At 39.5% G+C, this 25,711-nt stretch overlaps 1 protein-coding gene across 2 annotated transcripts in view; it reads right to left on the reverse strand.

The window, feature by feature from the left end:
* LOC26530618 (putative mediator of RNA polymerase II transcription subunit 26) overlaps positions 1-25,711 on the reverse strand; it is an 83,698-nt gene that overhangs the window by 53,424 nt on the left and 4,563 nt on the right. For both annotated transcript variants that reach the window (XM_032433303.2, XM_070211260.1), the window contains exon 3: positions 14,779-15,417. In XM_032433303.2, coding sequence (XP_032289194.1) covers positions 14,779-15,258 — 480 coding nt within the window. In that variant the 5' untranslated portion in view covers positions 15,259-15,417. The remainder of the gene's footprint in view (positions 1-14,778; positions 15,418-25,711) is intronic.

Consider the following 25,711-nt stretch of genomic DNA (forward strand, 5'->3'; position numbering starts at 1 on the left):
CGGGCCACAACAACAACAACAACAAGAACTGTAGTTTATTGATGACCCACATGCGAACTGTGAATACAGCTGGCAAACGCTTCATTACACAGCCCCACACACAGATATTGTGACTGTTGGGGGGAGCAGGCGCTGGAGCTGGAGCTGGAGCAGTAGCTGGAGTCAGTGGTTGTCACTCAATAATTCAATGTGTTCTGCTTCAGCTGGCACTTCTCCTGCTGCTTCTTCGGATGCCACTTGACTATGAGACGACTCAACCTCAAATAGCTGGGGCACTCAAACTTTGCTGGCGCTTGTATAAATCTTTGCTTAACCTCGTCTGAACTTTGGATAGTGCACACACACACACACACAGGCGCGCGCGCCAACACACACACACATACACCTGGACAATTTCCGAGCCAACACCTTTGCAGGTGAAATCAACTGTCATGCAGTTTTAAACAGTTTACGAGGCGTATGAGCGATATTTGCACAGGCATTGCTTTATTTTGCACACAGCTGTGTGTATGCGAGTGTGTGTGAACGTGTTTGTGTGTGTGGTTGTGGTGTGTGTCTGTGCTAGGGTATCTGTGTTTTTCCCCCTCTGCTGATAGCGTTTTATTTTCGTAGCGTCGCTTTTACCCTGGCACTTAAAACAGCGTAACGTTTCAACGATTGATTCAATGCAGCCAAGTGAGTGTGTATGAGTGCCTATGAGTGTGTGGGTGAGTGTGTGTGTGTGTGTGTAAGTGAGTGAGTGCTCAAGTGCGTGTGCTGGCAATTTAATTACAAGACAAAATGTGGACATATCACGTTATAAATACAAAATGCAACCAGAGGCACACACACACACACACCCACACCAACAGCTAAAAGATGTGCGCGTGTGTATAGAAGTGTGTGTGTGTGTGTGTGTGTGTGTGCATAAACATGCCATCGGCTATAACATGGGTTCACACATTTTGCGACAGTATTGCCAACTTTTATGCGAACCAGACGCGAATTACTGGCAAGCACATAAGTACAGCAAGTCAGAATAGGATAGGCAAAGCAATGCGCAGCAAGGAGATACCCTGTAGTTGGAGTGAAACAAACAAAAAACACAAATTAAATCAGGTACAATATATATTATGCAGCTGCTACTCGTAATTCCTTACGAGTTCGTTTTGTTTAAGTAACAGACCAAAATTTGATCCAACTCAAAGCTATATTTTGAATAATATTTAGGACTTAATGCTACCAGATACTAAAAATGCTGGCTGCTGCTTTTATAGTCTCAAAGATCAATGAGTATGTCCATGTAAATATGTTAGATTAATTTGCCTGACTGTATCTAAATCATCTATCGACTGTTACGCATCTTGCCGAGCCTGTATTTGTTTCATGATTACAGGGTATAAGCAGGCAGTTGGAAAAACAGCACAGTGAGTTAGTTGAATCCCTAAGGGTAGGGCAACGGTTGGGGGGTTTATCGACTAGTTTTACGCCGTTAATTGCAATTGTTGTTGCTGTTGCATAATATGCGAGTGTCGAGTTTACAGACTGACAACGCAGTTATCATTAGGGAGCTGCAGCAGCAAAGTTTTTAACGCTCGTAAGGGTATGGTAATTTCGATAATTGCATGTTGAACATAAGGCTGAATTCAGGTGAAGTTATTTAAAGTGCTTTGACAATAGCGCTTATCGAAATGAGAAAGTTAAGCAAGGAACGGTTCGAGCAAAGCTTACTTGACATGGGTGCACTAGTTTAATATAAGCAGAGATAGGTTTATATTTATTCATATGATCTATCGATTAAATTGTTAATGCATACCGATTAAAAGAGTCTTGAAACTACTTAAAAGATTATCGTAACTAATTGGAATGTGTTTAAATAGGCAAAAAAGGTTCATATTTATACGTATTTTCGTTTCCGATTATTCGATTATCGAAACAACTCGGCATATATTCAAAAGGAGCAGGTATAGGTTCATGTTTATACGTTGGATCTATTGATTAAAGATAACTTGAATATCGAAACTGAGAAACCTTATATGACAAGTTAACAAATTATCTGAACATGATCTAAAAATGATCAATCAATGAGCTATCTATAAATGTATTTGGTCTATCTAGCTTGTCAAGTTATCGATTCTTTCTTCAATTTAAAATTGATATAGTACACTACAAATTATCGATATTTTATCGGTTCAATATGTGGTATTGATTAAAGTGCTAGAAACTGTGGAAATTTGTTTGTTGTGTGCTAAGGGGACAGAATTGTAACCAAAGCCAAATTTGATGGGTGTGATATCGATTTACTTCTTATTATATATGCCACTTATCGATAACAGTTGTCACACCAGTCTGACAACAGATAGCTGAACGTATGCAAACGGTGCGAACATTAAATAAATAAATTAAATTGTCAGTGAAACAAGTGCAATGAATGCAACAATTCGGAATTGGTGTTCAACGGCCGATAACATCGCCGGGCATGGAAATTGTGAATGCGCTAAAGTTGTTCGATGGGCCGTACTCTTATTTCGTTTCGATTTCATATTTGTTAATATTTGCATTTGGTGCTCACCGTGCGCTGAAGCGTGCAATCACGCACCCACACACACACACAATGAGCAGAAAACATTTAAACATTTATCTGAGCCCTTAACTCGCCAAGTGGCCGAACAGTCGTTGTTGTCCGTGTTGCAGTTGTTCACAGTGAATCGAATTCCCAATGGCTACAGCTACCCACTCATCGCTTGGTCCTACTCACAGAACTGTGTGTCGGGCATAGAATGCCACAACAAAGTGGTAAATGGGCATTTATTAGTCACCCGATGGGAGAGTCAAATGTAATTTTACGTTTTATTTCACTAATTATTTAAATAGGCCATAGTGAATACCCTGTAAACGAGCTAGCGCGTCAAAGGTGTATGCCTCTAAGTTGTGTTTAAAGGTAGCTTTTTTTTATACTGTGCCTCTTCTCTATTTTTTACTCAAAAGAAACCAATTCTTTTATTTCGTAATCTTATTCAATTTACATATTTGACTCAGGTTATGCTTAAATTATTTATAAGCACGGTTGTTCGTTTAACATGTATGTTATTTTTGTTTTCTCATTGCATTCTTTAAGCTAAACAAGCTCAAGTTATTTTCTTAGTTTTCATTATATCATCTTTAACGTTATCTCTATAATTTCATTGCGCCTCCAATTGTACTTATTCGCATTGTAAATTTGTTTGCATTTTTAACATGCATGTTAACTTTTTATCTTGATTGCATATTATCAATTATCCTTACCAAATTATGATAAGCGGCTAAGCTTTGCAGCTGATGAAGAAAACAAGCATGTGTCTTGTTTCACTAAGGGCATCTTTCTCAGTTTATTGCTTTTATTACAGGGTATTTTATGGCCTATCCCGATAAATCTATATTGTGCACCGCGTGTATCATTTGCCCTTTTACGGCAATCTTTTGGCCCAATTGTAAACTTTATGTCGTTTTTAATCGCAGTTCTGCGTTCAATTGTTCGTTTTATACCCTTAAAGAGGGTAATACAAATCGCATTAGACTTGTAACGTATTGAACCCTTTTTTGTGAAGTTTTAAGCTATTTGCTTCTAGGCATATATGCCAAACAATCGGATCGTGTGTGTTGATAATAAGAAATATAGGTCGAGAGCTTTCGTTTAACAAAAAATACATTTACCTTATAATGGTGATATATTTTAGTATATATTAGATGACTAAATCAAAGTTATTTTTATGAAAGGGTATATAATATTCGGTTTGTTCCATATGTGTATTTGCATAGTATTTACCATTTCCCCATGGTGCATTTGGTTTTTGCCTTATTTTTATTTTTTTTTGGTAATTTTGGTATTTGGAATTTAATCAATTTTTCGACCAGTGTTGCGCTGTCCAGCGAAGGGGGGAGGGGTGGCAAGAGGGTTTGCTATAAATTTTATTTAGTTAAATATTTGCATTTCCACTTTAATTTGTTGCAATTATTTAGTTCTTTTTTACTTTTACTGCAGCTTTTAATCAAATATTTAACTCCGGAGCACCAAAAATTGCTGGCAAATTTTTAGCTTTGTGCGAATAGAGTGTTCGTGTGAGTGGTGTACGTGGGTGTGTGTGTGTGTGTGTGTGTGTGTGTGTGTGTGTGTGTGTGTGTGTGTGGGTGGGTGTGTGTTTTACACATTTTGTGCTAATGAAGCTGTTCCTCAATGGCATATTTGCTTGGGGTGTGTGTGGACTGTTTGTTCAACGTGTGTTACGCTTTTAAATTGTGAGGAATATGAAAAACTTTCGAGACAAAGGAAATTTTGCGTTTTGAAAATTGCCGAAATTATGAAAGGAGATTTATTTTATAACAATTTAAGCAAATAGTATTTTCTAAAAGAAATTTGCAAATATTTGCAAATATATTTATGCTGCATTTGTTTGCGGTCAAAACTCAGTTTATACCCTGAGCATGCATAAAGAGGGTATATTAGCTTTGTTGCCAGATGATCAGCATCAACTAGAGACTTGAGATCTTGAACGCAAATTGAGTATGTTTCGATAACATCGATAAAATTCGATATCGAAATTCTGCTATTTCCTTGAAGTCACCAAATTTGGACAAAGTTTCTCTTAGACTAAAAACAGATCCAAAATTTATTGATTATTTAATATGAATTTTTTGCTTCAGCATGTGCCCTACATATAGGCAAGATTTTGTCAAGATCTTATTGCTATATCATATAGATGCTATAGGCATAATCGGCCAAAAATTAAGTTTTTGAAACTAGGAAACAAGTTTTTTGTTTTTTCTTTTTTTGGACATCTTCTTCAAACATGGTACAATCTAGTTTCCCTAAGTTTCCTCATATAATGTTAAAATTTTCTGTTTTGTTTTTAAATATCTTTGGCAATTATGAGCTTTGCAATTCTCATCATACATGTTACTGCATTATCGCATGCCAAGGGTATTAAAGCTTTCTGTTTTTAATACCCTGTATTCAGTCTTAAGCTGTCGAATAGACCCAACGCGCGCCGAAAATGCAGCTGTATAAAAAGTTTGTCTCTTGTTTTTGTTATTTTCTTCGCAATTGCGCCTGAAAGCCTGCAACAACAACAACAAAGGCAACTTCTCAATGTCGCCTAGCAAAAAAAAAAAAAAAAAAAAAAAAAAAAGATATCCAGAAATGGCTAAAATGTTCGCAACGGCCGACAATGTCGAGAAAAATGGCCCAAACAAAGCTCGGGCAGCGTCTCGTTATGGCAAACCCAAAAGCGCAATAAAAGCTGCTCAATTGCTGTCCCGTCTCGCTGTCTCCCGCCCCCCGCTCCCCGCCTCACTCAATGGCAATATGCAGCATCAACTTGAAAGCCAAGTACTCCCTGGGGTGGGCTGAGGAGGGGCGGATCGGGATGGGGCGGAGCGGATTGTCAACTGGCCTGCAACGGAAATGCGCTAATTATGCGGCGAGCGCATTACAAAAGCGAAACTCAGACCAAAAGCTGATCAAAAGTAAATATCCATTGGGCTAAAGTGTCAATGCTGATCGACTAGCGGCTACCCCGTAGAATTAGTACTTGCGCTCATTGCATGCACAGTGATACATGCAAGTCTTTGTGAAGAACGATTAATATAAAGAGAGCTTAGCATATTAAGGTTTGAACCAGCGACCATCATTTTGAGGTTAGACCCGGCTGCGAACGCGAAAGTAACTGTCGTTGGTTTGATTATAAATCTAATTAAGTTGAATCTAAGCAAGAATAAATGGATTTACACTTTATATAATGCTGTCCCCTGACAGCGTTTACAGGGCATTCAATTATGTTGTTTACCTAACAAATATACTCCTTTTGTCGTGATAGACATTACAGGGTATTTGGGCCATTCAAATTGTTATTAAGATGTGTACCGCAAAGGCAACAGCGCATCAGCAACAGGAGCAACATTGCCGTTATAAGGATTCAAATGGTTGGCTGGGATAGCATGGCAGGATAGTGGGATAGTCGGGAAGGGAGGGAGGGATTTTTGGGCTATGGGCAAGGGGTAAGGGAAAGGTTGTCTAACCGGAGTAAAAATGTGCTGGCATTGTGACAGTCCTTATTGTTGTTATTTAACGGCCGTGATTTTGTGCAAAGCGAAGAAAAGTTAAAAAAAACAAAATTGCAGACGAAAATGTTAAAAAGAAAAGATGACAAGTCTGTGTGTGAGTGTTTGTGAGAGAGTGAGAGATACAGTGGGAGTCCACGAGAAATAGGCAAGCAGAAATAGGTAAAATGCATATAAATTGATTAAGGAAGAGTGTGAGGAAAAATGCGAAAGCATATACAAGAATTGAAAAAAAAAGTAAGCAAAAGTCCAGAAGAAGTTAAGATCAGAGCGGCAGATGTGCAGAACAAAAAGGAGAGAGAGAGAGAGAACTAGAGAGAGAGAGAGGGAGACAGAGAGAAAGAGAGAGAGAGAGAGGGACAGAGTGTAGTAAAGAGAGAAAGAGAGAGAGAATGAAAGAGTGAGATATAGAGAGATATGGAGAGATAAAGAGAGATAAAGAAAGATAAAGAGAGAGATGCACATAAAATAAGCAGGTGAGTGAAAGAGTCACGACACGAAAAGAGTGAAAGATCGAAAGCAATGCAGAGAGAACGAAAGGGATAGAGAGAAAGAGAAGCGAGAGCTACATCTAAAGACAGAAAGAGAAAGAGAGAAATAGATAGGAGAGAGTGAAATAGAGGGAGAGAGAGCGAGAGGCAAATATAATAAGCATGCGATTAGAAAGATAGAGAAAGAGAAAGATACATAGAGGAGAAGCTACAGAAAAAGAAAGAGAGAGAGATAGAGAGAGAGAGAGAGAGATATATGTATATAAAATGAGAGACTGCAGGGGATTGACAGAGTGGGTGAGAGAAAGCCTGGAAAGCACAGAGATGGCAAAAACTTCAGCACTGTTGACTGAACCCAAAATGAGGCAACATGCAAAATGCAATTGCTGTTGTTGTTGTTGTTGTTGTTGGAGTTGTAGTTGTTACTGAAGTTGTTGTTGTGGTTGTTGCTGTTGTGCTTGCAGCGCATCCTGTTGGCTGCTCTCGCCTGAAAAGCATCCAGAGACAGAGACAGAGCCACAGACATGGACCTGACATATTTCTGCATTTGTATGCCATTTCCCCTTCACAAAAGCAAGCACCTCCCGCTCCCCGCCTTTTCCCCCTGTCACCACTGCTTGTGTTATTTAATCCGCTCCGGGCTGTTGTTTGTTGTTGTTGTTGTTGTTGTTGTTGTAATGCCGTGCGCTTAAAGAGCTTCACTGGCGCTTATCATTCAACGCAGCCACCGCCGTCGACGTTGACGTCGCTGCTGCAGTCGCAGTCGGCGTTAACGTCACCGTTGCCGTCGCCGTCGCCGTCGCCGTCGCCGTCAGCTTCGTTTGTTTTCATATGCGAAAAATTGTAAAGTTTTCGCTGCTTTTTGGTCAACCGCACAAAAAATTGGCATAACCGTGAGTGTGTTCCACGGCCCAGTCAACCCCCCCCCTCTCCTTCCCCCTGGCCAAAACAGCCCCCGTTTCCTTTGCCAACAACAACAACAACAACAACAATTGAAAGGCAGCGGCGTAAAATTTTTGCAACTATTTTGTGGCAAGTTTATAACGAAATGCAGCAAATTGGTTTGGTTGGGGCTTTGGTTTTGGCATTTTAGGGTCTAAGCAAACGGCCGTCGACAAAAGTCGAGCACAAATCGAGAATCTGAAACAAGCAAATGCACAAAAAAAGTGAAAAATAAAAAAAATACCCCAACATTTGGTTGTTTGAGTTAAGCTCAAAGCAAACAGAGTTTCGAGTCGAAATGTTGTGGGAAATTTACTATTTTTTTGTTTTTTTTTTTTTTTTTTTTTGTGGAAGTAATGGGCTAAGGTGGCTTGTAAAGCGGCTTGTAAGATAGCTTATTGCAGTCATTGCAGGGCATTACGAATGGCAGTTCTTGACTCCTCAACCAGACCTATTTCTTATGTAGCTGCCAAGCTTAACAGTCGTCACTTTGACATCCAGTTAAACTCGCACATGTTTCTATTAGCTGATCTGCTTGTAAAAGTTTGCCAAAGTATGCCAATAGTAGACCAAGTTTTAAGCAACAGCTTGACATGAACAACACAACTTTAACGTTGCCAGATCGTTTAATTTTATTGTAATTTTTTGTACAAAGCACAATAATCTGTTATAGACATAGGTCGAAACTTGCTACCCCCATAACTCGGTGAAATCTCATCCGATTTTCATGAGGTTTGTATTTTTTTCATTGTTTTGATCTCTAGATCAATTTGGCATCCAAATCTGGCAACGTCATTTTTGGTCAAAATTCATGTGAAAATGCTACATTCAACTATCTTACTTAAATAGACATGGCTCAAAATTTTCCACCCCTATAGCTTGGTCAAATCTCCTCCGATTTTCAATGGGGTTGGGTCTTTGTTTATGATTTGTCCTCTTAATCTGGCAACATTGAAACCGATCGGTTTCAAAGTCATTTTTAAAGATCTTTGAGGGGATTTGTGTTCGATACGTACCACGGGCATACCCGCTGGTATATATATATGCAGGGGGTCGCATCCTAATTAGTTAATGATAATAAGCCAGACATTAGCGACAAAATAGCTCGACAAGCATCGCACGCAATAAAATAAAGTTATTATTGGTTGGTTCGTTTGCAAACAAATAAGAGGTTTTTCTTTTGTTTTAAAAATTGCGCCATTTCTTGGTCAAATATTGTGCAAATTGTTGTGAAATTTAATACCAAGAGTTACCCAAGCAATTTTGCGTGTTGCCAACTTCAGCGTAAGATACAGCAAAAAAAAAAAAAAAAAAAAAAAAAATGGAAAAAACATCGAAGGGAGCAGGAAAAAACTTTGGCCGCACGCATGCAAATTGAAATAGTTGCGCAAACTTGGGTCAGGCTTCAAATAACCTTTTGTGGGTGGCTGGGCAGGCGGCGGAGAGTGGGGAGAGCGGGGCTAGGCAAATGGGTGGAGGGAAGGCGGCAAGTGCAAAAGGGCGAACGCTTAAGCTCTTGGCAATTATGAGCTGAGATCCGAAAGTGAACGAGCTGCTGTTGTTGTTGTTGGGCCTTGGATATATATACATATATATATATATATATAGTTCATTAATATATCAAGGTTTTAATCTCCGTCTGGCAGCCGCCATCATCCGATGCTAAACAAGCGTAAAACGCTTTTTACCGGAAACTTATAAACGCAACGCGCTAATTATTTTTCGCGTGGCATGTAAAGGCCATGACTTCCAAATTCCGCCCAGCTTTTTGCCTCGCCCCATTTCCCCAGCTTCCAGCGTCGTCGCTGGCAGCGGCTTAGAGTATTAAATTTCTGTGCGCGTTGCAAGCTGTGAACCAGTTGCAAAGTTTTCCTTACACTTTGTGGCAGCGCACTTGGGCGCTGTGGCTTAGTGGTATGGCAGGGGGGGGGCTTGGGTGTGCAGGGACAAGAACTAGATCAGGGAGCGGGTGGCGTGTGCTGTGGCGCATATTAGCGCCAGGACATACATTTCATTTTGGCTTAACAGCGAGCTTTCTTTTTAATTTCTCTAGGCAAACAACACTGCAGTTCGAGTCTGAAGAGACTGCCCGCGCACAGTGGGCCGGCATGATTCAATTTCAATCAAAAACTTTAGCAAGTTAACATATTGTAAAACTAAAGCAGACAATACAAGCAAGGCAAGAAAATTGCTTTTAAATGTTGCTCTTAACTAAATTAAAAGCTTATTTTTATTATGATTTTCTCTCTTCTCTATTAATTTATTTTAATTTTTATTTATTCTCTAACTGTATTTAGTATATGGATTTATATTTATATATATTTATTCTCTATCCTTGTCCTTGCTTACAATTTCATTTTTGCTTACCTTAACGCTTGGCCTGCCCCCTATGCACAGGCGTCGACGTCGACGTCGGCGTCGGCGTCAGCGTCGGCGATGCTGCCATTTCCTTTTCCGTTTCCGCCCGCACGTACGTGGCGGGCACTTTGGGCCTAACAACTACTAGCTACTTGGATAGACACGGCGAGAGTTTTGGCATGCCGCACACACACACACACACACACACACACACACACACACACACACACACACACACACACATATACACATAACACACACACATACACACAGTCGAATACCTGGTGTGGTGTTTACATTGTTGTTGTCATTTTCTAGTTGCCAGCTCGTTTTGGCTTGGCTTGAAGCTGGTGCTTATTGTAGTTAAGTTTTATGCCGGCATTTTCTTCCGCTTTGCGTGCAGCACGTATTGCGCCCATCTACCGCCCCTCCCGTCTCTCCCGCCGCTCCACAGCTAGCTGTCTATTCCGCTCTCTATGTGCGGCTTTTAGGTGCTGTCTTCTTCTTCGCTGCTGTTGTGGATGCGTCCTCTCGGCGCCTTTGCACCTAATTCCATTTTCACTTTCTTTGATGATGCTCAATTTTTTGCATCATTAATCTTAAGCGATTTTCAGCTTTGACGCTGACACACAGCAACTCAACTGGCTCAATCTCTTGCCCCCCTCTCATTCTCTTTCCTTCTTTCTCTGCGTCTCCTTCGCCCACTCTTCGTCTACTTGCCCCTCCCCCTTTCTCTTTTAGATCCACTCTTCCTTTCAAGCGCACATTCAGGCATTAAGATATGAGTTTCAGTCATGAAACATATTTAATTTTTTGTATACAAATATTTTGTATATTTTAAATTTATTTTGAATAGACCATTAAGCTGGGATTACTCGTGTCTGTACTAATCGCCCCTAATAGATCTTCGTTAGCAACTGCTTTTGCTGTTGTCCTGTTAAAGTTAACAGAAGCTGAATGTTGGGTAACATTTCAATTTATAGTTTTTAGCACAAAGAGCAGCTAAATTTTTATTAGGGGTAGCTGATTGTCACTTAACATACTTCTTTTAACAGCTCTATGTTAACATTACGCTAAACAGTGACACTGCAGCAATGTTAACAAAATCCTTGTAAAAAAATAACTTAATATAAAACTGTCTTACCCACAATATGGACATAGATGACAGAATTGTTTGCCTAAACTTAAAAAAGTTAACATTTTCAGTACACACTTTTATAGCTGAGTAAATTGAACTTGACTTAATTTGAATTATTAGTTATGAAACAAAGCTTTGAAGCTGACGCTGTTAGGTGTTACATTCTGTTAAGCTACCCGCGCATGTTACTGCAAACTGTCAACTGTTAACTCTTTAAGCCAGCTACAGAGCATAGGGCATTAGCATTGACATTAACAGCGACACTTTTAAACTTAACGCTAATATGAGCTTATGCATTTATATATACGTATATATATATATATATATATATATATGCATATATGCCAGGCTGCTGGCAGCCCTAACAATTTTCCGCTCGATTTGCTGCTCAGTTTTTGTCAGCTTACAGCGCTGTCGCTGACTTTTCATAGTTTGCACAACAAAACAATTTCGGTTTTTCCCAAAAGGCGTGTGCAGGGGCTGGGGATTGTTAAGGGGGGGGGGGGGGGGAGCCAAACGGAACTGAGCCAAACCAAATGAAACAAAACGAAACGAAATAAAATGAAACGCAATGTTAGCAAAGCCTCTGCACTGTCCCAGGGCAGGGGCATGGGTCGGTTTGTAGCGCCAGCGTTTTGTAGATTTTAAGAGCCATAAATTTTAAGTGTCAATATATAAAAACCGCATATGTGCGGCTAGCGGCGGCAACGAGTCGAAATTCATAAATTTTGCCATGGGACGAAATGGTAAAATAAAATGCAGCAGCTTTCGTTGTGGCCCAAACGCACACACACAGACACACGCATGGGATATATATATATATATATATATACATATATATTTGAAAGGAGTTTTGCTTTATAGTTTTCGGCTGCGTGTGTGTGTGTGCGCGCGTGTGTGCATACGTGTGTGTGTGTTCCATGTCCGTTGCATATCGCCGCAGGGCATTTGGCTGGCTCTGTGGCTGGGGCCAAGCTATGCTATGCCACATGACGCTCCCGATTCGGTGTGGATTTTATTTTATTGCAAGAAAAAGAGTAAAACACGTAAAAATATGACGGCAGCATGTGCTCGACTTGTGCATACCCTGTAAAATGCTGCTAAGAAGGCGCGAAAGTATTAAAGACTCATTCAATTGACAGGGTATCTTTTTTCTAGCATCCTTCATTATAATAAAGAGGAGCAAGAGTGAGCAAAAGATACTAAATATCTATCTGTTAAGAACATTCAGCCGAGGTTACTTGACCCAGCGGATACGCTGTATTTCTATTAGGAAAGAATGTCATGAAAAGTTTAGCGTCCTTGGCGATAAATATGCTACAAATATGGCTCTTAAACACTCTTAAATACGCTCAACAAATCGGAATTATATATCGATATTTATCAATTTCGAAGCAAATATATTCATATCAAATATATATTCTCCCTATTCTCAACGAAAATTGAAACACTCTAGAATTTAGTTTGTCGCTTCGGTTTAGTTTACACAAAATACCCATTTGAAAAACTGCCAATAATATACCCTATAATAATATTTGAGGTTAAGCCCTAATTGACAACTTTAACATAGACAGGGTATAGCTAAGACATAGCCAAGTTGTTACAAGAAATACCACAAAATAAATACTGCTGGAAATAAAACAGATGACAACGGTCAGAGCAAGAAGAAAATAGACGCATGAGTCCAAAAGCCAATGGAAGCTGGTCAGCTGGTGGGCCAGCTTGTCAGCTGGCCAGACAGAAGGCAATCAAGAAAGCGTTGAGTCAGTGCAATGTCTGTCAGGCCTTGGCCAAATATCCCTTGCATTCTCGACATATATACTTTTTGGTGCAATAAAATTTCGCCACGCGAACTGCGAACTCCCAGAGTCCGCCATAAAAAAATATAAAAAAAAAGCAAAAGCAATCGACAATCGCCAGTGGAATCAAACACAAGCAATTTTCTAACAAAGTGGTTTATGGAATCACTTGGCCATGTGAAAAGAGGGTGGGCATTTTTTTTTTTTTTTTTTTGTGTGTGTGTGTGTGTGTGCGGGCACCGCAGGCGCCGAATGTGCATCTAAAATAGCTATAAATGTTTGCTTTCAGCTATTTGAAAGATATTTTCAATATGATTCCTTAATTAGAACATATAATCGAAATACTATGCAACGGCAGCTGCAATAACTTTCGTTCAATTTCAATTGACATTCCACATAGAAGCCCACTATCATCGGCTTTTAACTAAATTTAATTTGTAACCAGCTTATTTGCAAAGCCATAGCCTAGACGACCCCCATTGCTATTTAACATAGCTCTGAAATATATGTTACCTTTAAGTATGTATTAACAGTCAATTAACAGCGTGCACAAATTGTTAACGAGCTTCATAACAGTTAATATAAATAACCTGTAACTTTTTCTATCTTTATGTGATATGATATATGTTTAACTCTGACTTTTTCATTAACAGTTCTTATCTCTGTTAGGTCATAACATGTTTTTGTTTTGCATAAGAGATTTTATAAGCTCTGCAATTCTTACACCTTAACACCGTGCCTCTCTTTGCGCTTCTCAAATTCAAGCGTCATCTTCATCAATGCGACTGCCAAACAACTTGCAATTCGCCACTTTTTTGTGGGTTGGCACAAAGTTTTCCAAATTAAATGGCTTTGGCTTTGGCGGCGGGCACAAAAAGATGGCCAACAAGAAAGTTGGCTCTAATTAAATATAACTTAAAGTCTATCAAAACCAAATTAATCACTAAGCGCCACAAATTGAGGGCCTGTAAAAACAGCAAGAAAAAAAAACAAAGGAAGATGAAGCCAATGCCCAAGTCAAGGCTTTTTTTTTATTATTTTGCCTGCTGATTTCATTTGGCTAATCAGCTTATTGAACTCTGGGTTGAGGCAGAAAGCAGACCGAACAGAGAAATGAAGATGAAGTCAAGTGGAATTGGCATTGAGATTTTGGTCTTTAAGCAGTTGCAGCTACAAAATCGCAATCCAAAATTCAATTTGTCGAGCACGGCGAACAAAAACTGGGAACAAAGCAGCCCGAAATGCGGAGTAACGCGTTGCCAGAGCCGTAAAGGCGACCAGGTTGCAGCCGTATCACCAGCTTAATTAATTACAAAAGGAGTTTATTGAATCGCAAACAAACTTGGCCAAAAAGTTCAGCTTAACGCTCGCCGCGCCGGGCTACAAACGACTTATTTAAGCGACTGCAATTAATATTCAGTTGGAGTAATTTATTACAAAATGTGTTTCTGATTTGGCAAGGAGTTAAGCTAAATACGTGCTAATCAAACCGTACTTCAGTGATCAATCAGCTCCAGTCAATCTATTTTCTTTCGCTTATCTATTTGTTGGTAGCACTTTAATCTGCTTCAATCAGCGTTCAATCATTTACTTATTTACCAAACAATTTAATCCGCTAATTGAAATTTATGACTTGAACTTCCAAACTAATTAATACCCTAATGGCTTAAATCAATCTCAGTCTCATCAGTCTTCAATCATTTATATTCGACTTCATCAAGCTGCTTATCGGTCTTATCAACATATATGTGATAATATTATAATTCATATACATCAAAGTCAATTAACATCATCTTCAATCAATTTGCGTCTGCTGTGAGAAAGCTCATAAGCAACGTCAATCAGCTTCAATCAATGTTCAATCAAATATTAACATACCAATTATTATCATATTTGTTCTCACAGCTCATATAATAAGCTGCAATCGCTTTTAACTCTGCATCAATCAAATATTTATATACTTTACAACACCTACCTGAGTTGGTTGTGTGGCCAGTAAATCGATGGGTTGTTCCGGTAACGCCTGTGCCGCTGTGGGCAACACTAATTGCTGCTGATGTTGCTGTTGCTGCTGTTGTTGTTGTTGTTGTTGTTGCTGCTGCTGTTGTTGTTGTTGCTGTTGCTGTTGGAACTGCTGTTGAAAGTGTTGCTGCTGCTGATATTCATATTGCTGCTGCATTTGATATTGCAATTGCTGATATTTCAGTTGCTGCTGCCCGCCAGAGGTCACCTGATGCTGCTGCTGCTGCTGCTGATGTTGCTGCTGTTGTTGCTGCTGCTGCAGCTGTGCCTGCACCAACAACAGCTCAAATTGACAGCAACAATAAAAGGCGATTGCCAGCAATTGAAATGTGTTGGCAACACTGCGTGCTCTGGCCCTGCGTCGAGTTGCTCTTGCTGCTGCCGCTGCTGCTGCTGCTGCAGCTCCTGTTGTTGTCGCCGACAACATCGACATGTTGCCGCCGTAAGTGTGTCCGTGAGCTCGTTGTAACTGCCAAAGTATGCAACAATTTGGCTCGTTGCAAGTTGCTGCCTCTTGTGGTTGTTTTTGTTGGTGCTATGTTATTCTTGGCCGTTCAGTTGCTGCTGTGCTGCAACTTTATTCGCAAATTGTCTGCAAGCAAAAAAAAAAAAAAAAAGAAAAGGAAGCAGTAGAAACAGTAGCAAAAGTCACTTGAAGTTGAAGTTACAGCTGAAGTTGTTGTCAATTTCAAGTGGATTGTCGCAAGAAAAAAGGAAAACACATTTCAAGCAATTCTGTGAGCTATGTGGAACGAGCCTGAAGGATAACAACAACAATAACAACAACTACAGCTTCATGTATAGACGTTATGTTAATTTGACGTTTACAGAGTGTAGCTGAGAAAATATGCAATTATGTTGCAAGGCTATCAGCTAGTTGAATATGAGAGCAACAGTTCAATTTTATGTTGAGTGCGAAGTTAACAGTCTGACATTAACATTCTCAGGTAAACATAGAAAGTATCAGCCTTATGCTTTGCAAGATTTAAGCAAACAAGACTTCTTTAAAATCTAATATAGTTCAAACTAAGGCTTGTCTATAGTTACAAACATGTGGATGGGTTTGTTAATTAAATTAATGAAACTGAATGATTTAAATCTATGCTCAATCGTATCTGTTAAAGTGCCATTAACAGCTGTGACAATATGTTAAGCATGCAGACTATTAACATAATTTGCGGTGATTCGTAGCTGAATGGAAACTTTTCTGTGGTCCTTTAGTTGAGCCAAAAGTGGTAAAGCGGGTTAGATTCAGGGCATAAGCTCAGCTGGGGGGGGCCTTACAAATGCACAAAATTTTCTCTAACGATGTAAACAGTAAACACTTTGCCACGGCCCCAAAATCGACGCAAGTACTTAAGAGGTTTTCTTTCAAAGCGAATACGCATAAGTCGTATAAAATGCTGAAGAATTCGTTAATTTCAATGTTTCATTTGCGCAATTATCGTGCAATTAAAGCGGCTATTCAGAAGACGCACAAATTCCAACAATTAGGGGAGCTGCGGGTGGGGGCGGGGAGAGCTTATTGCAGGTGATTGAGGAGGCAAAAAAAAAAGCGAAACTCGAAGTAATGGAAATTTCGAGTTGGAGGAACATAATGAGCAAAGATTTTCGCTGGCCGAACTGAGAGCACAAAAGTAAGAGTACATATTAAAAAAAAAATGTATATTTGTGTATACAATTTCAATAATGAATGTACAAGAAAATGCCAGAAATCGGAGAAACATAAAAAGAAGAGAGGAGAAAAAAAACAAGGAAAACGAACAGCGATTTTCACTTGGCAAAATCAATTTCACTTTTCAATTAAACGCGATGAGGAAAAACCAAAGCAAAAGCTCGCAAAAACAAAATCTCAAAATTGACCAAAGATAATAAATCTCATGATGTGCTTCGTAACGATGCTCGCAATGATGATGATCATAATGATGATGCGATATTTGTTTGCTGCTGTTAATGTGCACTTTACAGCACTGGCACAGTGCGGCGGCAGACTGGGATGGGTTGGGGGTTGCCTGGCGTTGCATGCACAGCTTTCGGGGTGTGGCACAAGCAGCGAAATGAAAATAATATGCAATAAAAATGTCTGCGAAAATTGCGCTTTGATGTTGCTGCTGCAACAGACGCCGACGCCGACGCCAACGCCAACGCCAACGCTGACGCTGACGGCGACGCCGCGAATCAGTGGAACGTGCAACACGCGGGCACAGCTAGGCAAATCGAGCAGCCGAGGCGTGCGAGGCAGCGGCAGCTGCAATTAAAAAACAACGTCGGCAAATTGCACAGCGCTTCTTCTAAAGCAACAATAAAAACATTAACATTTTACTTGCGATCATTTTCAATACGGCTCGAGCGCATCCCACTTCCCCGCCCCCTTGCCACACAAGCGACCTTTGCAGCCGACTCTCACTGCAATTTTTGAGGCACAGCACACAGTATAGTGGTGCATGTTCGCGAGTTGAGAGTAGTCGATCGACAGATACTCTGTAAAGATTACATACTTGTCCATGGATATTTGAAAACAATTTTACGCACACTCGTTGCAACAGTTTCTTAGTCTTATAGGATAATTTAAGCTTTCTAGCACTTACGGCTTGGCGTGTGTGTTCATCTCCAAGCAGTCAGTCAGTCAATCAGTGAATCAGTCAGTCAACTCATTAATCAGTCATTCAATTATCAAATCAGTAAGTAAGTATCAGTAATTAGTCAGTCAATATAGAATTCAGTCAATCAATCAACAAGTCAGTCAGTTGATCAGTTAGTAAGTCATCAGTGTATCAATAAATCAGGTAGTCAACCAATCAGTTAGTCAGTCAGTCAATTCAAAAGTCAATCAACCAGCCATTCAATCAATCAATCAATCAGTTGATCATTCAGTCGAGATCACCAGGTTTGGCAGGGTACCAGATTGACTTATATAAGTCTTCAACACAGTTGCCCCTGTATATCAAAATATTTGCTTACAGGGTATAAAATAGAAAATATTATAAGAAATTTTGCACTGGTAATGCAAGAACAAAAATATATATATATGCATATCAATATTTCCAGGCGTTTGTAGAATTTATTTGCATGTTGCAACCACAAGAAAAGCCCAACTGGGCTATGTGGACGAATAAATGCTCTAACGGAATATCACACAGTTCTATATAATTAAAAAGTTTTTTTTTTTATTAAAATTTCATATTCCATAGTTAATTAATAAATAAATAAATGTATATAGAAAAATACGGTCTAGCAGTGTTTTTTAAGCTCCTTATAGAAGCGAAAGGGAGAGAGAGAGCATTTTATTGCATATTCCAGTTGATCTCCTCACTTTATGAGGCACTTTTAATACCCTCTATGGAGGGCATTAAAAATTATATGAAAATCACGGTGCTCGCAACTTTTGAATTGTGTTAACAATATTTCAGTTGTTGTTGTTCTTGTGAATATTGCTGTTGTTGTTGTTGTTGTTGTTGATAAGGATGCACTGGCTGTGACTGGGCGTTGATGCTGCCGCTGCTGCTACGCTTGTTTGGTGTCAATGATAGCGTGAATGATACTTTGTGTACACACACACACACACATACACACACTTACACACACAGAGAGGCTCATACAGACACTGCCATAACGCTTTTGGCATCCTTTGCATAAGTGGGACGCCAGTTTCCGGCATACGCTGCGTATACACAATATGCAAGACAAATACGGTAAAAAAAGGAAACAAACACATGCATAATATGCATGTACACACACACACACACAGGCACACACACATAAGTTTTGCTTGTGCCGCCTTTAAAGCTGATGTGCACCGTGTTGAAAGCAGGCGCGCGGTACACAGTCAGGCAACAGTGAGGTGTAAAATGTGAGATTCGTTCAGGCATCGGGCATCAGTTGTGGAGGTAGGATATATAACCTGAAAGTACGGACAGGCGTCAGGCATTGCGCTGGCAATCACAGCAAATCATTGCATTCACAAGAGACCCATAATGTAATCGTCGTATGGTCGTAAATCGCTTCAAGTCAGACTCAAAACTGTACAAAAATAAAATGAAGTGCAGCTAAATTAAAAACCAAGAAGTAAGCCAAAAACAATTAAAAAAAGTAATAGGAAACAATTTATAAAATTTTCACGTGCGGAAGATGGGCGAAAAATGCATATCTAACGTTTAAGTATAAATACTTGGCCGGGCGAGGCGGGGTAATAGTCGAGCTGTATTTGAATTTATACCAACCGTAAACAAAAAGAACTTCACTTATAGCGCTCTTCTACTCGATTCTCATGAATTTTACTAATGCTTACCGATTTTCATGCTTTGAATTGTCTCTCTCTCTCTCTCTCTCTCTCTGTCTCTCATTTTTTCTTCTTTTGTCTCTTTCTTTGTGCAACTCTTACTCTAACCGCTCTACTCTTTTGTTCTTTCAGGAAAATGTTTAAATCAAATTCTGACTACCTTCGCCGATATACATTTTGAGCCTTGGGGTAAGTACACATACCTGTTTCTTTTTTTGTCTAAATAATTTGTTGGAGCAATTCAAATAAGGCCTGGTTTATTTGCTACACACCTATTTGCCATATCATATATATATATCTCACCAGGACTTCCATCTTTAAACTTTTCCTGTATGTCGAGTAGCCTCAAGGAATACATGTGTCTAAATTGTAACTTAAAATGTTTCCCAATTTTATTATTGCCTTTAAATTCGATACTTCCTTGCCGAAAATTGCAATGTATGGCAATAGCCAGGCTCATAAAATTGATAAACAATAACGAGTTGACAGAGTCCGAAGCTCATCCGGTTACATTTAGCTACCGCTCTCCGCAAGCTCCAGGACATGTAAGCGTATTACGTATACGTAATATGTATTCGTATTTGGGGGAAGTGGCACTTTATAATGCATTTTAACGGCCCATTGGGCCCGGCTGGCCAAACAACTCGGCGTTTTATGGCCGGGCCCAAGTTATATATAGATATATATATATGTATATCGGCTCCGCCTGCAACTTGCGGCCACAAAAATGAGCGAAAAATTGCAAGCGGAGTGTAAAATTTATGATAAAAACGTGCGACGCTGATAAGAAAGGCGTTTGCCGTCGGTCGAGGGGGGGCGGGGGGAGGCATGTGCCAGGGACGGGGCATAAAAACTTCCGAGGAAGTGCAAGGCACGGTCAGGCGTCGCTGTAGGCGTGGCATCATCTTGTTGCTCGTTAGCCTAATAGCGAGCGCTTGTGGCGCCTGCAGGCGCGGTGGGGCATGCAGATTTACGGCGATGATACAGACCCGAAATTGCGATGCACGGTAAAATGTGTTGATAGGCGCCGCCGAGAAAAGAACGTGTTCAAAACGATAATTCCTCGACTGTGAAATACCCTGTAGATATACGCAAACTCTATAGCTCCTTAATGTATTCAAAAAATCTTTCGTTTGGTTTGTGAAACATGTCACAGTGTTGTTATGATAACAATTATATTAATATATATTTATATATGCTGGCCTTGCTTTTATAGTTCCTGAGTTTCGTTGGTATCTTCGATAATATTTGATTTGTTGGCAGAACGCTATTCACCTGAGAGTAAAAGAGTATACAAAGTGATTTAGAACCTATAGAGCTCACATACCAAATATGTTGCTCCTAGTGCTAATAGTTCTTCAGTATATCACATATATATGAGTTGGTTACATATAGAGTTTGTTTTATTATAGTAAATCAGTAAGATAAGTTAACAGGAATAGTTGCGCATGGTGAAACAGAGATCAGATACCATATTTAACAATATATCGACATCGGCATGATACTGCTTAGATGGCTTGAATATGCAACCCTTCTACTGTACAGCCTTACAGGGTATTCAAGTGTAGAAGCTAACGGCAAAGAGCAGGTGGCAATTGGCCTCATCAGCTTGGCACTGTGGGCAATGCAATCATGACCATGCCGATACTCTGAAGCAATGCATCGCCGGCGTGGCCCGGAGGCTATGCGAATTGCTGTGTTGATTAAAAGCGTTGAGCCTTTGTGTGCGGGAGGGCACAGCTGCAGCATCTAATTTGATTTGCGTGCCGTGCCAAATTCGATCACATGCCAATTGAATTTGGCCAATTCGGCTTAACTTTTGGCCAGGCTAACGAAACTAACTGAGAGCCCAGCTTGATGAGCAACTTGCACTAGCTCGATGATATTCGAAAGGCAGGCGCCAACGAATGAACATTTGTCAGCAATTAACCTTTCTGGCCTAATGCCCAGGAGGGAGAGTTTGGGGCCTGGGACTGACTGCGAGAAGGGGTGGGAGTTGACAACTGGCCAAGCTGAAAGTCAAATACAAAGCGCATCTATTTCAATATTTGACAGTCGAGGCTAAGACGCTGAGAAGCTGAAATTCCCAAAACTAATCAGCACGAAAAGCGAGTAACAACTCACGACATGTCCAAAATGAATCAAACGCGCACACACACACACATACATCTACACACACATATAAATATATGAAATGATAGAGCAAACCGTCGGTTAAGAGTAAGACTTACTACTGTAGCACAGTCCCCGCTCGGGCGCCACTATCGCGGTCCCTGCTCGGGCGCCGAGTAATAACACGCATTTTCAATGGCAACGTGGCTGTTGTAAACTTGTCTCATAAACGCAACATTGTGGGCCATGGCGCTGCACAAAAAACCATTAATCAAATGTCTGCCCCAACCAGTCTGTGCCTAAGACCGCCCGTCCGCCCGCTAGTGTGCATGTGTGTGTGTTAGAGTGTGCAGGAAACGGAAGTGTTACACTAAGCCATTTTGTCTGTAGCGTTTGTCAAGTGTCAGTTCAGTTCAGCTGAGCAGTAGCAGACAAATGTGATACACTTCAAAAAGAAGTGCAAGTCGTTGCAGATTTAAATGTTGTCAGCTATAAACATTATTCGATTTGTTATTGGATTTGCATGTGATTGAACAAGATGTAAGGAAAAAGTGCTGCATCGAATGGCAGATATCCAGCAAGTAAAGAGAAAGAAAAAACTCCTCACTCTTATCTAAAAGTGTTTTCATTGTGGGGGTTAAAAGTTAAGCTGTGAATTCAGCCTCGCAGGTGGAAAATAGGTGGAAATTTGAGCTGCAATTTGAAGAATAACACCAGAGCCGTGCAAAGCCGACCAATATCAGCTGGTAGGGTATTTTAGCTACGGTCTGCTCTGCCTTTTTTTGCTGCAGAAAGTTTGTTGAAACATTTTTGCATCGCATTTCAGGCAAATAGAAATATTACACACGCACATTTATAAATATTTATTTGCCAGCCGTTGCAGCTGTTGGCCAGCATTAACTTTTGGCCAATCCCCCTCTTTCACCTGGCTCGGCTCGCTTTTAGCCCGTTCGCTGCCTTGGGGCAACAGCCAGAGCCAAAGCCAAAACTTTTTGCTGAGTTTTTGGCCCTGCCTCAGCTCAGTCGTCGTTGTCGGGCATGTTTGACACGCACACTAATAGATGCAAATACATACATTAGACACACACAAGCACACACACACACACAGACACTCATACAAATACACACTCAGACCTGGTCACAACTTTATTGAGAACATGTGTTTGCGCATTTAGTTGCCGGCTTTGGAGGCGGGTGCCGCTCAGACTTTGCCCAAGTCAATTTGATGAAGTGCGAAAAAAGAGCAAATGAAAAAAAAGGAACCAGAAGAAAAAGCAACAACAGGAGCATCAACAACAATGAGGTGCTGGGGCTATGGCAAATCAAAGGGCCGACAGGCGTGGCAATCTGTTTTGTTGCTGTCAAGGCTTAAAGCGCTTACCCCAGGTAGCCCAGGTAGCCTTAATGTGCGCCTAACCCACCCCAGCCAAGGCCCAAGCCACTGATTGCCAGTGAACTAAAGTTGTCTAAGCCAGGGCTTTGCTTGTGCCTGCCTCAACTTTTGTTACTGGAAACCAAATCAAACAAAGCAACAACAACTACAAGAGTGGCTTATTTGTGCCTGGCAATCATCATCATCCGCCGTCAAGGCACCTGCTCAAGCCAGTGCTTAAACCGTTTGCGAATTATAAACGAAAACCAGTCGTTGCGAGTTTGTTCTTCACGTTAGCTGCGAATGAGGCGCAGCAGAAGCTTTGTTATATACGGAATTCATTGTGATCCTACAGCTATTTGTTGCAGCTTATGTATATAAATTTAGCTCTCATCTCTGCAAAAGCACAGAAAGAAAATGAAGTTAAGTCTTTGAGCTTTGAGCGAAACTAAGTGGAAAAGACATTTCGAGAAATTATCATAATTTGTTTTTAGCTTTCGAACAAACTTTGTCGCTAAATAAAGCTTAAATATGCTTTAACACTTTGCGAATTAGAAGCAATAACTTTCTACTCCCTTGAGCTTAGAAATAACTTTGGCAATTGGGAATAGTTGTGCTTAATCAGAACATTTTGAAAGCAATTTCATTCCGTGTTCCTTATTGAATAAATGTTTATGCGTCTGAGAAAAAACTTAAAATGTCTATAATATTATTTATTTCAGCTATTATTAAAAGTTTTTAAGTTTTTGCTCTTTGTTTAATTGTTTAAAATATACGTATTGCATAAAAAAGCAAATGCTGTTAAAAAAAAAAACAAAGTTTAAATTCAGAAAAGACATTAGAAAATGAAATTTGTAAACGGTTGAAAGGATTAAATCAACAGAAAATTCGAACATAAATTCAATATCATTTAATTAACAAACAAAATATTGATTGAACGTCATTTGAGGCACAAAGGCAACACAAATCAAAGCGAAATCATAGACACAATCAGAGTATAATCTAACGGCAGATTTTAATAAAAATATTAAAAAAAAATAAAAATGAATAAAGAAAATGAATGTAATACATTTATCGCAACAGAAGGCAAATATTGGCCAAACAATGTTAATTCAGCTACTCAGATAACAGAGAAATAATTATTTGAATTTTCACAAAACTGCAGTTGGCAGTTTTTATATTTTGATTTAATTATGAGGAAAACACAGCCACACACACGCACACACCCACACACAGATGAGTGTAAACTTTTCACGCACAGCTGATTTATGTGCTTATTTATTTATTTATGCATTTATTTATAAACCTTTTTTTATTATTTATTTATTTACTTTTTGGTTTTTAGCTACCGCGTGATAATTGAAAGGCATTTCGAATGCTTCGCTGATTTTGCTGGCATGTTCCTCCTCTCCGCTGATGGGCTAGAAAAACTGTGAGGCGTTTCGCTAGTGGGCGTGGTCCCGGTTGTGGTCGCTTATTTAACTTTCGATGTATTAATTTAGCTGCATTTTATGGCGAGTTTAGCTAGATCCATTTAGACATAGCCAAGCAATAAAAGTTATTTATGAAAAAAATTTAACAAAATATCGGCTTGAGGCACCTTCAGAGATCACAGCACATTTGACAGGTTCTTTTAAGTCAATTTTAAGCTGACCGGCTCGAGGTACATTTTGCCACCATGTTGCCAAATCTTATCAACATCGTAATACTATATTATATAGCTGTCGTAGGAACAATTAATTGGTCGAAAAGTTGGTTCTCATATGGAAACCCAAAGATAACTATCATGGAAAATTTGAATAACATCGTTTGAAAATTAGTTTCTTAAATGGGAAAAATATTTCGTTTACCAATAGATCGAATCAAACTCAGCATTTACGAGCTTTACTATTCTCACTCATCTGTAAAAGAGAAATGTCTACAAGTGCATTACATATTCTTACTTTTATTTTATTTGATAAAATCATTTGAATAGTTCATTTAAATCTGGACAAATATAGCAAGTCGAGGGGAAGCACCAAAATCTAGGTCCCATGATGTGAAAAATCAGATGCAGGAATCTAGCCGTCAGGCGGGCCGTTGGCTAGTGTGGGGCTTGTCATGTTTAAAATTAACAAATTAACATTTAAGATAAAACTGAATTTTGATTTATTTTTAATGGGCATAAATGACAGCAAAAAAATAATCAGTTGAGTTGGGCAAACACACGGCTCGATATAATTGGTATTAATTTCATAATTAAAACATGAGCCAATATTTAGCAGCGTAATTAAGTCCTTCAATTGTTGTTGTTGTTGTTGTTGTTGTTGCTTAGTTTGTGTAAAAACAATTTAATTGAATAGCACAAAAATAATAATCGAATTCAACAAATCGCAGCATAAATTGTCAAACGCTTGACAGCCACCGACACTTGACATGAGGTCGAATCGTCGACACACACACATACACATCTATAAATATATATATATGTATATATATAACTATATATAAATTTGGCTATATATCACGTTATGGATGTGAAGTGTTTCTCTATTAGTCCAGACATAAATCTAGAATATATGCAATTTTGTGTGTCAATTGCAAAATGAACAGGAAATCCATTTCCGAACATATATATTTTTTTCACAAGGTATTTCGACAATTTGTGTGTGCGCGTGTGTGTGTGTGTGTGTGGGTGTGTGTGTGTGGGTGTGTGTGTGTGTGGGTGTGTGTGTGTGTGTGGCAATCGTAATGAAAATTGAATTAAATTGGGTAAATGCTTTTGGTTATTGGATAAAGAGACAAAAACCATAACGAAATTAAATTGCAATCGAAACCAACAGTCATAGAAATTGTTAATGAAAATGCCAAGCAAAACAATTTGTTTAATTGAATAACATTTGCTTAAAAACACTCGATAGAAATCAAATAGCAACAACAACAATAACGACAACTTCAACAACAACTTCAACTTCAACAGCAACAACAAATCGTCAAATCAGCAAATTGCCAGCAAAAACGATGCAATCGAAATTCATTTACAAAACAACACAAAAACCGAAAGCAACATTTGCATCTGACAGCGTACTCTCATTTACGTGGAGAGAAAGAGAGAGAGAGAGAGAGAGCGAGAGAGAGAGAGGG

The sequence above is a fragment of the Drosophila virilis genome, chromosome X (assembly GCF_030788295.1).
Source record: "Drosophila virilis strain 15010-1051.87 chromosome X, Dvir_AGI_RSII-ME, whole genome shotgun sequence".
In the NCBI taxonomy this organism is placed as follows: domain Eukaryota; kingdom Metazoa; phylum Arthropoda; class Insecta; order Diptera; family Drosophilidae; genus Drosophila; species Drosophila virilis.